Below are 14,364 nucleotides of genomic sequence, written 5' to 3'. Positions count from 1 at the left end.
GATCCAAAGACTCGGATCTCTTTTTGAAATGGAGAGAGCGAAATGGTTTGACGAGACCCAAAAGCTGGCCTCCACCCAAAAAGTACTACAGGAGACAAAAAATGAGCTGCAGAGGCAGAAAACTCTTAAGGAGATATTCATGAAAATGAGCAGAGAGTTAAAGACAGAACTAGAGGCAGTAAAGACGTTTAGCAGTCCAGAAGCTATAAACGCTTCTGACAAGATGCAGCTGAACTATAATGATGACAACAAGGAGAAACGTCTGCAGAGAGAGCTAGATCAGATGACGACTTCTTACCAACACCTGAAATGGACGTATGAAGCTGATGTTTCTACGCTAAGACAACAAAACAAGGATTACCAGCTCGAAATAACTCGTTTGAACGAAGCACATCTGGAAAAAGCCAGGAACGACCTTGAGCTCATCAACACACTGAGAGCAGAAAAAGAAAGTCTGGACCAGAGAAGGAGAGAAGAGTTGTCTGTCCTGCAACAACAATCCAATCAGACAATAAGACATCTTAAAAGTATTCTGGATCTGGCTACTATTTCTTTTGAGGGACTTAAAGCCAGACATGAAGTCGAAGTTTCTGGCCTGATGCAGCAGGCAGACATTTTGAAGCAGGATGTAGCTAAAGAGAGGGAAGCTTCCTCACTGAAAATCATGGAGCTTGAAGATGAGAAGAAACATCTTATAAAAGAACTAACTGACTTCCAGAAACTGCACTCTGGCTGTGAGTTTAGTTTCAAAATGGAGCAGGAAAAAATGAAATCTCACCTTAAAGACGGAAATGAATTTGAACCACCAGGAAAAAACATGGCAAAGTGTCAAGAAGGAAATGAAAAAGACACAAACAGCATTTCTGACTCTGCAGCCAAAAATCAGGACCATCACTTAGAAGAAACACTGGAAGAGGACATTGATGTTCCTCATGGATCGAACAAGGAGGCAAATAATTTTATGGTAGAGAGAGATCCTGAGGCCACAGACATGAGAGACAGCTGTGTGGCAAATCAGTCAGAGGAACCAGTGGAGGCAGCGGGCAAGAAAACATCCGTATGGAAAAGGATACAGGACAGTTTTAAGCTAAAAAAATCACAACAGAAGAAGAGCAAGAAAACATCTTAATAGAGCAACTAGGAGAAAATGTCTAGAGAATTTCTGAACCGTTTGCAAAACCCCCCAAAAAATCTCTTATTTTAGACCAGAACAAAAAAAATGGCCGTGGGTTTTCTCCGGGTGCTCCGGTTTCCCCCCAGGATTTCAAAAATGATGTAAATTGGGGTGATTGACTATAATGAACATTGTCCTCAAGAAAGGTAGCATTAATTTCTAGAAAACTGAATTTGCAAACGGTTCAGATTAGAGAAACATAATGTCAGGTGAGAGTTGCTCTCCACAGGTTGCTCTCCACAAGTTGCTCTCCACACGTTGCTCTCCACACGTTGCTCTCCACACGTTGCTCTCCACAGGTTGCTCTCCACAAGTTGCTCTCCACAGGTTGCTATCCACAGGTTGCTCTCCACACGTTGCTCTGCACACGTTGCTCTCCACGGGTTGCTCTCCACAAGTTGCTCTCCACACGTTGCTCTCCACACGTTGCTCTCCACACGTTGCTCTCCACAGGTTGCTCTCCACACGTTGCTCTCCACAAGTTGCTCTCCACACGTTGCTCTCCACAAGTTGCTCTCCACACGTTGCTCTCCACACGTTGCTCTCCACAGGTTGCTCTCCACACGTTGCCTTTTGTCACCAGTGTCTAGATGCAGTCAAGGTTTTGATGGGATCCGTTTTAGTTGCCTTAGCGTCGCGTCTCTGCTTTTTGCAGATGTGATGAGGTCCTATTGGCTTCAACAGCTGTGAGCAAATAAACTTTGTTGTCGGCCTAACAAGGCGAATGCCTGAACTGGAAAAGGAGTGGCCCTTGCTGGCCCTTGCTGGCTCTTGGTGGCCCTTGGTGGCCCTTGCTGGCTCTTGCTGGCTCTTGGTGGCCCTTGCTGGCTCTTGGTGGCCCTTGGTGGCCCTTGGTGGCCCTTGGTGGCCCTTGCTGGCCCTTGCTGGCCCTTGGGGCCCTTGGTGGCCCTTGGTGGCCCTTGCTGGCCCTTGCTGGCCCTTGGTGGCCCTGCCCATTCAGATTTCTGGCTCCCCACAAGACAGACTATGAAGATACTTTGAACTAACCAATAGCATACAAAGCTAATGCTGATGTTACACCTGTGAGTCACTAAGGAGAGTCTTGAAGCTCAGCACAGATGGACAGAGTACAGAAAAGATGTTGCAGTTTTTTTACAAATAATCATGCAAGTTGACTAATGTTGTTGTATCCACAAAATGTTGGCTAGATGATGACTAGTTAATTAATGCCAATATATCATGAAATGCCTGTTAACATGAATATTAATGTTGCTGTTAACCCATGTAATATTCCTTGATAGATAGTTGTTGCCAGGAATAAACCCAGTTCTCTTTATTTTCTTTGCAAAAGTTGTTCTCACTGTTGCTTTTGATATATTTCAAAGAAATGTTTATTGTCACAACAGAAGGAGCAAAGAGTCGGAGAGGAGACAACAGACCAGAGGTCAGCAGCAGGACCATGATGTAGGATCTTCTGTTACCTGAGAATAATTTGCTTAAGACGAGCAAATTATTACTTATTAATAATTTGTTTATTACTAAGATAAGTAATAAGCAAATTATTACTTATCATACAGATAAGTAATAATTTGCTTATTCTCTAATTTCCACCCATACAAACACAAAACCAACACAATGCTTATGACCCACACAAATACAGGCTACAAGCACACAAATGTAGACACGTTGTGTGTCTGACCCACACAAAGACAAACACACACAATGTTACACAGCCACACACACAAACATATATTCCTACATAGCCTATTTCTTACAAATTACACTAAATTATAAAAATAGTCAAATAAACCTTACCTAGTAGATATGAACTCTCCTCTTGCCGGTTCTCAGGCTCAGATTCTGTCTGTGACACCCAGAGGAGGTGAAATGATCCCATACGCTCCATTTCTTTTCTTTTTGTAAATATTTCTGACAAAATGTAACTGTCTAAAAGTCTGTTACACAAATTCTCTGTTTAATTTTTAGCTTCACATTTATATATGGAAAAAGTTTGAGTCACAAAAAAACCCCAAGCAGTTTTGAATCTGAACTCAGATCCAGAACCGCACAGCATTCTGGGAGATGTAGGCAGAGGCATGACTTTAGCAGTTCTTCCTCGCTCTCTCTTTGGTTACCTAGCAACTTAGTCATTCTTTGGTTACCTAGCAACAACCTTTTGCTAGCTTGCGCAGCAGCAGTTTCAGGTTTGGCCACTGTGCCTCATAACTGGAAAAACAAATTAAAAAACAAACATGTGGAGTTAAAACTGGATAAAATAGGACATTTCACGTCACCAGTTTATAGTATTTTGGATAATTAAAACAAAAGACTAATAAATAATGATCAATATTAACAATTATTGACAGACTTTTACTGCTATGAGTTTTTCAACTATATTGTCCAGCTTACATTCAATAGAGATCTAAAAAACTCGTTTCCTTCCCTTGTGACGTGACGTTTACAAATGTAGCCTGAGAATTACTGAGCCTCACAGGACACAATAACTGGGGTCCTTAATGTGCAGAATATTTTATTTCCAGTTGAGACAGATTAAACAAAGCTGTCATATTTCCTTACTTTTGTTCAGAAATCAGAACATATGCGTACCAAACATTAGGTAGCTACTGCTGAAATGTGGCAATCTCTAAAATAACAGAGTAAATGCACAAAAAGGAAAATACAACGTATAAAAAGCAAGAAAAGAAATACAGCAGTTTCCTCTGGCTGCACAAACTAAATACAGAGAGCTGCATGACACCACACTGATTTAGAGCACGTGATTGTGATAGGACTTATTTTATTAACATTTACATTAAACAGTAACGTCTCAGTTCATTCTTAATACTGGAGCCATCGATGATCAGACATCTTGTCATCACGTGCAGGAAATGGCCGCCCTGCACCGCTATGAAGGTACATTTCTGACATCCTCCTAAACATTTTGGTGAGAGCATATTGAAACATTTTGGACCAGTCAGCTGTAAGTCTCATGTTTAGGAAACATGACTGGTATTATAATCAAATATATGAACTTTGTAAAACAAGAAGAAGTCCGCTCCCCGGGCCAAGCAGGACGGACCCAGCCTCCCGAAACTCATCGTGGCTGGCCGAGTCCAAGGAGCGCCAGGGGATGGATGTCCCTGGCGGCCCTCGAGAAGGTGCTGGCCGAGAAAGGAGTGGACGTGAGCAAGGCCAACAAGCGCATCAACACCGCCGTCACCAAGCTGGTCACCAAAGGGACCCTGAGCCAGACTAAGGGCACGGGGGCCTCCGGCTCCTTCAAGCTCGCCAAGGAGCCCAAAGCCGCTAAACGGGCCAAGAAGTAAACAGCTGCTTCAACCTGCACTCAGAGCACAAAAGGCTCTTTTTAGAGCCTCCATTTATTCTCTGTAGAGTAAATCCTGTCCTTACAGTAAATTGAATTAAATCTACCAACAGATTGAAATGACTTTTCTCTCAGCATTACACCTACTGCTGCTGCTGCCTATAACCAAGCCACATGTTGAGATTGCACACAATTTTTAAATTGCACAATGTGGTTATTTGTCCAACTGTATTTAAAGAACAATTGTATATGAGCAAGTTGCTGCCATGTAAGCAGAAAAAAAATCAACTCAAACTGATGCACTGGATTTGAGAAATGAAGAGAAGATTGAACTATTTACCTGCAACTGAAATTTTTATTTCCTTTCCAATGAAAACACATAAAAATGCTCTTCATTATGACTGAAATCGTTTAACACGTTCTGTGTAAGGAACAAAAGATCATTAGTAAAGATTATTTCATTAAAAATGTGATTTAGTTAAACATATTTTTAAGATTTTTAAGTGAACATTAGAAAAAATGTTGAATTCGATAAGCGTATAAAGGCAGTGATTAAAAAAATAATTGTACCAGAAATCCAACATAAAAACTCAAATTAAGAAAAGCAGGAACTTTCTCGGCCGGTTCCAATAACGGGACTGGATCTGTGCAGCTCGGTTCCGCCCCTGTTCTCTTTCACGTCCGCAGTTCCCACATATAGGCGCCGTTTCCTCCTTCTGAGCCACATTGTCCCTTCAGGCTTTTCTTGAACGATACCAACATGAGCGGAAGAGGAAAAGGAGGTAAAGGTCTCGGTAAAGGAGGCGCCAAGCGGCACCGTAAAGTTCTCCGCGATAACATCCAGGGAATCACCAAGCCCGCTATCCGCCGTCTGGCTCGCCGCGGGGGAGTCAAGCGGATCTCCGGCCTCATCTACGAGGAGACCCGCGGTGTGCTCAAGGTGTTCCTGGAGAACGTCATCCGTGACGCCGTCACGTACACCGAGCACGCCAAGAGGAAGACCGTCACCGCCATGGACGTGGTGTACGCTCTGAAGAGGCAGGGCCGCACTCTGTACGGCTTCGGGGGTTAAACCGCTTCTTTACATAAATAAAACAAAACGGCCCTTTTAAGGGCCAAACACATTTCTAACGAGCTGAAGTTTCTAGTTTTCATAGCTAAAGGAATCTCTTAACACTAGAAGCGCTGGAGTTAGTCCACGTTGACGCCACTCCTATGCAGTCTAGAGATGGTCCAAATGACCTGAAGGATTTTAAGTACCCTGGTAATAGCCTCAACGCATCTCACAGTTGCACAATTGTTCCTTAGACTGGATAATGCAGCACAACATCAGCTGCAAAAGGTCACATCTCTCCAAAAACACTTCATGTATGCTTCAAAACTAGACTGAAGAGCATTACCTACAGGAGATCTGATCTCCTGCAGGTATCATAGATACCCACCCCCAACATGGACTATTCACACTCCTACCTTCTGGCCTGACGGTCAACGACCACATTTACAATTGAAGAATGGATGCTAATTTGAGCCATCAGAGTCGTTGGTTCTTTTGGCCCTGTTTCAGTAAGTCTGGGGAGAAATCGAAAACCTAGTACTCCTAGTTAAAGGTTATAATGATTATACTTCCTGATAACAAACAGAACTGGTAATGTTGCCAGTTTTCTTAAAGTCCATTTAAATCTACAACATTGTTCACAAAGTAATTAATATCCTATTTTGTTTCATCAATTACTTCATGTTCTGGTTGTTGATGTTCGACTTAAATGCTGTTAAACTTGTACTTTTAGCTATTAAAGTACAAACCTGCTCTAATGATGCTGCTAAAGAATTGAACCACCACTGTGAGGATTTAAACACTGAAAACTAACTGGTGAACGTCCATCAACATACATTAAACCCATATAGGAAGTTTTCAAATCCCAATGCAAAGTAAATAAAAACAAACTTTTAAGAAAACTATCAGAAAACATGAAGGGGAAACAGTTTTTACAGAGATGCTTCAAACCAGAAATCTAAATGAGGCCCAATCCTCATTTGGACCTACAGATTGCAGCTTTTATAGTTTCAGTAAATTCTAGTTCTGTGTGATGAGATATTGAGTTTTAAGTTTTACCAACCATAACAGAAAACAGAGCATAACATATCAAACATTGCGGATGGACTGGTTAAATGTTTTACAATAAAACTTCTACTGACTCCTCTATAGATATTACTGTGGTTATGAATAATGATTATTAATATGTGCACCTTATGAAGCGCTGCTGAGATGCTGTTTTAAATAAAAATACCTAAGATCTGGTTTGGTTCAGGTTCATTTGTTAAGATATTTAGACCTTTATTATATCAAACATTTATTAGTTTTACACATCAGCCATTATAGTCACTGCATGTTTTTCCTTTTGTAGGTTTTGGAGAAACATAAAGATTAAGAGAGAAAATTCTGTCATTTCAGTAGAATAACCAAGTGGTTATTTAATTAGGCTTTTTGTGCAATTATTCAATTAATTCCCAATAAAACTGGCCCATAATCACAAGCAATCTTTAAAAGTAATCTGACATAAATAAAACTTTAATTCTAGAAGTGAAAAAAAGTAATATCAAGATTTCATAAGTTCTGTGTTTTGAGAAAATTGGATGCTTATGATAAAAACATGTTTGTTACAGCAGCAGCAGCAGTCAGAGCTCTTACAGTAAAGTGTGTGGCTCTTAAAAGAGCCGTTGTGTGTTTGTTGCTGAGCAACAGCAGCAGCAGGTTTACTTGGCCTTGGCGGCCTTCTCGGTCTTCTTGGGCAGCAGCACCGCCTGGATGTTGGGCAGCACTCCACCCTGAGCGATGGTGACTCCACCCAGCAGCTTGTTGAGCTCCTCGTCGTTGCGGACGGCCAGCTGCAGGTGACGGGGGATGATGCGGGTCTTCTTGTTGTCGCGGGCGGCGTTCCCAGCCAGCTCCAGGATCTCAGCGGTCAGATACTCGAGCACAGCGGCCAGGTAGACGGGGGCTCCGGCACCGACCCGCTCTCCGTAGTTGCCTTTGCGCAGCAGCCTGTGAACGCGGCCCACCGGGAACTGGAGTCCGGCTTTAGAGGAGCGGGTCTTGGCCTTCGCTCGGGCTTTCCCTCCGGTCTTTCCGCGGCCACTCATTTTGTTGCTTCTTGTTTCTGCAGACTCAAGAAAATGTGACCAGCAGCGGCTGAAAGCTGCTTTATATGTCCGCGGAGAGGAGCGGGACGATGCTGGCGACCAACCAGAAAAGCTCCCAGCAGAGCGGGACGGAGAGGCGGACTTTTTGAACGCAGCTTCCTCCAATGAGCGGCGGACATTAAGCCGGGAGGCGACGCCTCTGGGCGGCGCTGAGCTCCAGGAGGAGCCGCTAACCAACCAGGATCCGGAGCGGAGCTGCAGCGTCACAGAGAGACGCCCAGAGCCGCAGCTTAAGAGCAGCGGAGCCTCGGCGGTTCGCCACATTTCTCTCCTGATCCCGAGCAGAGAAGCAGAATCATGGCCAGAACCAAGCAGACCGCCCGTAAATCCACCGGAGGCAAAGCCCCCAGGAAGCAGCTGGCCACCAAGGCAGCCAGGAAGAGCGCTCCGGCTACCGGCGGCGTGAAGAAGCCTCACCGCTACAGGCCCGGTACCGTGGCTCTGAGGGAGATCCGTCGCTACCAGAAGTCGACGGAGCTGCTGATCCGCAAGCTGCCCTTCCAGCGTCTGGTCCGAGAGATCGCTCAGGACTTCAAGACCGACCTGCGCTTCCAGAGCTCCGCCGTCATGGCTCTGCAGGAGGCCAGCGAGGCCTACCTGGTGGGTCTGTTCGAGGACACCAACCTGTGCGCCATCCACGCCAAGAGGGTCACCATCATGCCCAAAGACATCCAGCTGGCCCGCCGCATCCGCGGAGAGAGAGCTTAGAGGCTGCAGCTCCAACAAACACACAACGGCTCTTTTAAGAGCCACACACACCCAGTTTAACAGCTCTTCCTGTTGCGTCTTAAACTTTCCTGCTTTATACAGACAAATCTGGAGATTTTTTTTTTCTTTTCACACAGATCTACAAGTTTACTTTTGTCCTAAATAAAATAAGCTGTTTTATCTTATATCACCACCATTGTGCATAAAAACTGAATGTTGATCCATAACTTCAAGCCTGAATCTGATTTCTGTAGAAATAAAGTTGTTTTATTTCTTTCTCAGTCACATCTGAACCTCCATCACCATATGAAGGAAACATCACTTCAGTTTATATTTTTGCTCCTTTTCCTCATTTTATGTTCCCCATAACTAAATGTTGTAGTTAAACAATATACTAGCTTTAGTATCACAAAGTACTAAACCAAGTGTTAAATTAAGCACCATATGTTCATGCAACTTAACTTAGATTATTAAATACAGTTCAAACTATTCTTCTATACAAAAGGTCTCATTGCTGCTTCCTGATGTTTTCACATTGTTTTAAATCTATTTTGGCTCCAGAGCTGCTGCCGTTCAACAGAACTCATAATCAGAATAATGCAGTCATTTTCCTCTCTGCCTTTTTCCTCCAGTGACATATAACATTACAGAGACTTGGGACAAAATAAGTTTATTATTAATATACACACGTAGAATAAGAGTTTGACAAAAGTCACACAATCCAGTGATTGTGTGACTTTTGATCCAATCCAGTGGATCGAACCAAAAGAAGCTCAGATTAGTTCAAAGCAGCAAAACAGACCTTTGATTGAATCATGAATCTTTGGTGATGAGTTTCTTGCCTCAACCCGTCAATCTTTACCTACTTCTATAAATTCTACATCAGATTAAAGTCAAGACTGTGATCCAAAATATATATAAAAAATAAAATTTAAAAAAATTAAATTCTAAAGCTAATTTTTCATTATTACAAAATCATAAAAAAACACACATTACAGATTGAGGCTATATGATTACATTTGAACTGCCAGTGACCAGAGATATAACCAGATTTATATCGTACTAAGTTGAGATTAATAACTCAGAGTTCGGCCTTCTTCTTCTTAAAGACGTCTCCGTCAGGCTGCTCTCTCCATTTCAAGGTGGTTCCACTCGTTCCATTCTCATTCAGTCTGTCCTGCAGCTGGTGAGTGAAGTATGGGTTTGGGGGATGGGTTGATTAGGTTGATTAGTGCTCCAAAGGACTGTCATTTTTTTTTTTTAATCTTCAAACTTTACCTTTTTCAGTATGTTTGCCATCACAAGCGGATCGTTCAGATTGACAGAGTCCTCAGTCTTCAGTCTCAGCTTCACAAGCCGTTTCATTTCTACGTTTTAAACAAGAAAAATGAAGCTACACTTAAAACTGCAGCTCATGTTGTCCTACATGCACATCAATAAGTAAATACCATTTAAACACTTGCCTGGGAGGCTGTGGCAAACAAATGACCTTTTTGTTTCACATGAGCGAAACCTCCATTGCCCTGGACTCCATGTGACTCCACAAATGATTCTGTTGGAGCCTATTACGTTGAAAACGTCTGCCCAGTTTCTGTAGACAAATCTGCTCCCATCAGACCAGTGAAAGTTTGGATCTCTAAACAGACCAATCCATACAAAGGCCGGACTAGGAAGCAAACTTTGAGCTCTCTGGTTTTCTGTGTGGTTCCTGATGGTAGCCAGGTCTCTGAAGTTCTGCCTGCAGTACGTCTGAGCATCGGACCAGGATCTGGGTTCATTGACCAGAACATATTCAGGATTCTCCTGTGTGCCTGCAGTAGAGAATGAAAACAAGCAGCATTTGTACATTTTATGATCAAGTCTTTGTTAGAACTGAATGTAGTAGTTGCTTCTCATTACCGTTGTAGCAGATAAATGGGTACGAGATGCTGCAGGAATCATCCCAATATTTGCCATTGTCAGCAATCAACACACAGAACTGGTAGGCATAATAAAAATCTGGTTCATCATCAGAGGTTTCCCAGTCCCTGTATTCAGCCCCGCTCCCTGTGAAACCATCAGACCACCTCCAGTCCATCTCACTGTACAAACCGATCCAGACCTCCGATGTGTGACCAGCAGATGAAAGCGTTTCCTAAACTCGCTCCACTTCTGTGAAACTCTGGATGGTGGCCAGGTCTGTGTGTTTCTGTCTGCAGTAGGCCTGAGCTTCGCTCCAGGTGAAAGATCCACTGACAAAGTGATACTGATGCTGGTCGCATGTGGAGAGGATGAACCTCTCTGTTAGGAGAAAAACAGAAACTTTCCTCATAATCTCTCAGGGCCTTTTTCCACCAATGTAACTTTTTCACAGCATTACAGCAATTAAAAGTAATGATAGTCCATAAAAAATTAAATCAACAGAATGTTCCCATGTTCAAATCTGACCACCTCCACTATTTTATGTCTCTGTGTGCGTAACAGATCCCAGAACATCATGTTGCAGATTTTCCTACATTTTCCCCCCTCACTGTTTTTCTGGAAGGCTTTTACAACCAACATAACCACTGAGCTTGTTTCTGTAGTGTGGCCACTGAGTTTCTATTCAGTAGCCGTAGAAACTTCACCTCCTTCCCCCAGGCTGTCTCCTCAAGGAACATAATAGATGCACATTATAACTCGAGTAGCTACTCTACTGAGAAACAACTTAGGCACATTTGCAGCATTTTAATCTTCTGCCCATCTGCATTGTTTGTGTCCACAAACATGGCCAGTAGAGTCGGACTGTATTCTGATTCTAATAGGGCCATAAAGTTAATAATGGTGCAGTCCTATCGGCTATTCAGCTCAGTGTTTGGGTCTTTGTTGTCCCTGACGACGTTACGTGAGGTGATCTGGTCTCCTTTATCAAGGTGCGAATTGCTGAAAAACGTCCTGAAGAAACAACAAAAGACGTCCAGATTTCTTGTACTGGACTTGAGAACTTAGGAATGTCTAAAAATGACTGATTACGGTTGAGTGGTTGATCTATGAAATTGAAAATACAGTCATGTATTTGTCACACAAGTATGTCAGGATTTGTCTGTCTGAAATTTGTACAAAGTGAGCGTGGGAGATCTTTTGTTTTTAAAACATGGTTTAGTCACTACACAATCCAGAGCTTCACTCTATGAAGAACATTTAGGATTTTGCAACTCTGGACAGAAATAAATGTTATGTCGAATTGTTTCGGTTCAGTTATGTAATTTTATTTGTTCTTTATATTTAAATATGTGCAGGTAGTTGGTCTCGGGTGCTGCACATTTTGACCACCAGAGAGCAGTGTTTCAATGCTGTTTCCCAAGACGGGGCAGGAAATGCATCTTGTTGTCTTCCTGTGTTGCTAAGCTACGTGCCGAACGTGGATGTGAACTGTGAGTGTTTCATCTGCGGGAGACAGATTTGGCAGAAAATTGGTAAATATATACATCACTTGTTGAAATATGTCGGTACATTCTCATTTATGCGATAAGCTGTCAGTATTTTAATGACAGCTTTGTTTAATCTGTCTCAACTGGAAATAAAATATTCTGCACATTAAGGACCCCAGTTATTGTGTCCTGTGAGGCTCAGTAATTCCCAGGCTACATATGTAAACGTCACTTCACAAGGGAAGGAAACGAGTTTTTTAGATCTCTATTGAATGTAAGCTGGACAATAAAGCTGAAAAACTCATAGCAGTAAAAGTATTTCACATCAGTCTGTCAATAATTGTTAATATTGATCATTATTTATTAGTCTTTTGTTTTAATTATCCAAAATACTATAAACTGGTGACGTGAAATGTCCTATTTTATCCAGTTTTAACTCCACATGTTTGTTTTTTTAATTTGTTTTTCCAGTTATGAGGCACAGTGGCCAAACCTGAAACTGCTGCTGCGCAAGTTACGCAAAAGGTCGTTGCTAGGTAACCAAAGAATGACTAAGTTGCTAGGTAACCAAAGAGAGAGCGAGGAAGAACCGCTAAAGTCATGCCTCAGCCTACATCTCCCAGAATGCTGTGCGGTTCTGGATCTGAGTTCAGATTCAAAACTGCTTGGGGTTTTTTTGTGGCTCACACTTTTTCCATATCTAAATGTGAAGCTAAAAATTAAACAGAGAATTTGTGTAACAGACTTTTAGACAGTTACATTTTGTCAGAAATATTTGCAAAAAGAAAAGAAATGGAGCGTATGGGATCATTTCACCTCCTCTGGGTGTCACAGACAGAATCTGAGCCTGAGAACCGGCAAGAGGAGAGTTCATATCTACTAGGTAAGGTTTATTTGACTATTTTTATAATTTAGTGTAATTTGTAAGAAATAAGCTATGTAGGAATATATGTTTGTGTGTGTGGCTGTGTAACATTGTGTGTGTTTGTCTTTGTGTGGGTCAGACACACAACGTGTCTACATTTGTGTGCTTGTAGCCTGTATTTGTGTGGGTCATAAGCATTGTGTTGGTTTTGTGTTTGTATGGGTGGAAATTAGGGAATAAGCAAATTATTACTTATCTGCATGATAAGTAATAATTTGCTTTTACTTACCTTAGTAATAAGCAGATTATTAATAAGGTAAGTAATAATTTGCTTATTACTTATCTTAGTAATAAACAAATTATTAATAAGTAATAATTTGCTTATTACCTATCTTAGTAATAAGCAGATTATTACTAAGGTAAGTAATAATTTGCTTATTACTTATCTTAGTAATAAGCAGATTATTAATAAGTAATAATTTGCTCGTCTTAAGCAAATTATTCTCAGGTAACAGAAGATCCTACATCATGGTCCTGCTGCTGACCTCTGGTCTGTTGTCTCCTCTCCGACTCTTTGCTCCTTCTGTTGTGACAATAAACATTTCTTTGAAATATATCAAAAGCAACAGTGAGAACAACTTTTGCAAAGAAAATAAAGAGAACTGGGTTTATTCCTGGCAACAACTATCTATCAAGGAATATTACATGGGTTAACAGCAACATTAATATTCATGTTAACAGGCATTTCATGATATATTGGCATTAATTAACTAGTCATCATCTAGCCAACATTTTGTGGATACAACAACATTAGTCAACTTGCATGATTATTTGTAAAAAAACTGCAACATCTTTTCTGTACTCTGTCCATCTGTGCTGAGCTTCAAGACTCTCCTTAGTGACTCACTGGTGTAACATCAGCATTAGCTTTGTATGCTATTGGTTAGTTCAAAGTATCTTCATAGTCTGTCTTGTGGGGAGCCAGAAATCTGAATGGGCAGGGCCACCAAGGGCCAGCAAGGGCCAGCAAGGGCCACCAAGGGCCACCAAGGGCCACCAAGGGCCCCAAGGGCCAGCAAGGGCCAGCAAGGGCCACCAAGGGCCACCAAGGGCCACCAAGGGCCACCAAGAGCCAGCAAGGGCCACCAAGAGCCAGCAAGAGCCAGCAAGGGCCACCAAGGGCCACCAAGAGCCAGCAAGGGCCAGCAAGGGCCACTCCTTTTCCAGTTCAGGCATTCGCCTTGTTAGGCCGACAACAAAGTTTATTTGCTCACAGCTGTTGAAGCCAATAGGACCTCATCACATCTGCAAAAAGCAGAGACGCGACGCTAAGGCAACTAAAACGGATCCCATCAAAACCTTGACTGCATCTAGACACTGGTGACAAAAGGCAACGTGTGGAGAGCAACCTGTGGAGAGCAACGTGTGGAGAGCAACTTGTGGAGAGCAACGTGTGGAGAGCAACTTGTGGAGAGCAACGTGTGGAGAGCAACCTGTGGAGAGCAACGTGTGGAGAGCAACGTGTGGAGAGCAACGTGTGGAGAGCAACTTGTGGAGAGCAACCCGTGGAGAGCAACGTGTGCAGAGCAACGTGTGGAGAGCAACCTGTGGATAGCAACCTGTGGAGAGCAACTTGTGGAGAGCAACCTGTGGAGAGCAACGTGTGGAGAGCAACGTGTGGAGAGCAACGTGTGGAGAGCAACTTGTGGAGAGCAACCTGTGGAGAGCAACTCTCACCTGA

General features: G+C 42.6%; 3 protein-coding genes across 3 annotated transcripts; 2 read left to right on the top strand and 1 right to left on the bottom strand.

The window, feature by feature from the left end:
* Positions 1–4,970: 4,970 nt before the first annotated feature.
* LOC114157235 (histone H4) lies at positions 4,971–5,584 on the top strand. The gene has a single exon (XM_028038100.1). It carries the CDS (start codon positions 5,221–5,223, stop codon positions 5,530–5,532), a length of 312 nt encoding a protein of 103 aa, XP_027893901.1. The 5' UTR covers positions 4,971–5,220; the 3' UTR covers positions 5,533–5,584.
* Positions 5,585–7,156: 1,572 nt separating this feature from the next.
* LOC114157236 (histone H2A-like) lies at positions 7,157–7,954 on the bottom strand. Its single transcript, XM_028038101.1, has one exon. It carries the CDS (start codon positions 7,923–7,925, stop codon positions 7,215–7,217), a length of 711 nt encoding a protein of 236 aa, XP_027893902.1. The 5' UTR covers positions 7,926–7,954; the 3' UTR covers positions 7,157–7,214.
* On the top strand, positions 7,819–8,646 carry LOC114157207 (histone H3). Its single transcript, XM_028038069.1, has one exon. The coding sequence runs from the start codon at positions 7,959–7,961 to the stop codon at positions 8,367–8,369; it is 411 nt and encodes a 136-aa protein (XP_027893870.1). The 5' UTR covers positions 7,819–7,958; the 3' UTR covers positions 8,370–8,646.
* Positions 8,647–14,364: the final 5,718 nt, after the last annotated feature.

The sequence above is a fragment of the Xiphophorus couchianus genome, chromosome 14, assembly GCF_001444195.1.
Source record: "Xiphophorus couchianus chromosome 14, X_couchianus-1.0, whole genome shotgun sequence".
Lineage (NCBI taxonomy): Eukaryota > Metazoa > Chordata > Actinopteri > Cyprinodontiformes > Poeciliidae > Xiphophorus > Xiphophorus couchianus.
The sequence above is the reverse complement of the archived record's forward strand: the minus strand, read 5'-3'. Positions and strand labels throughout refer to the sequence as shown.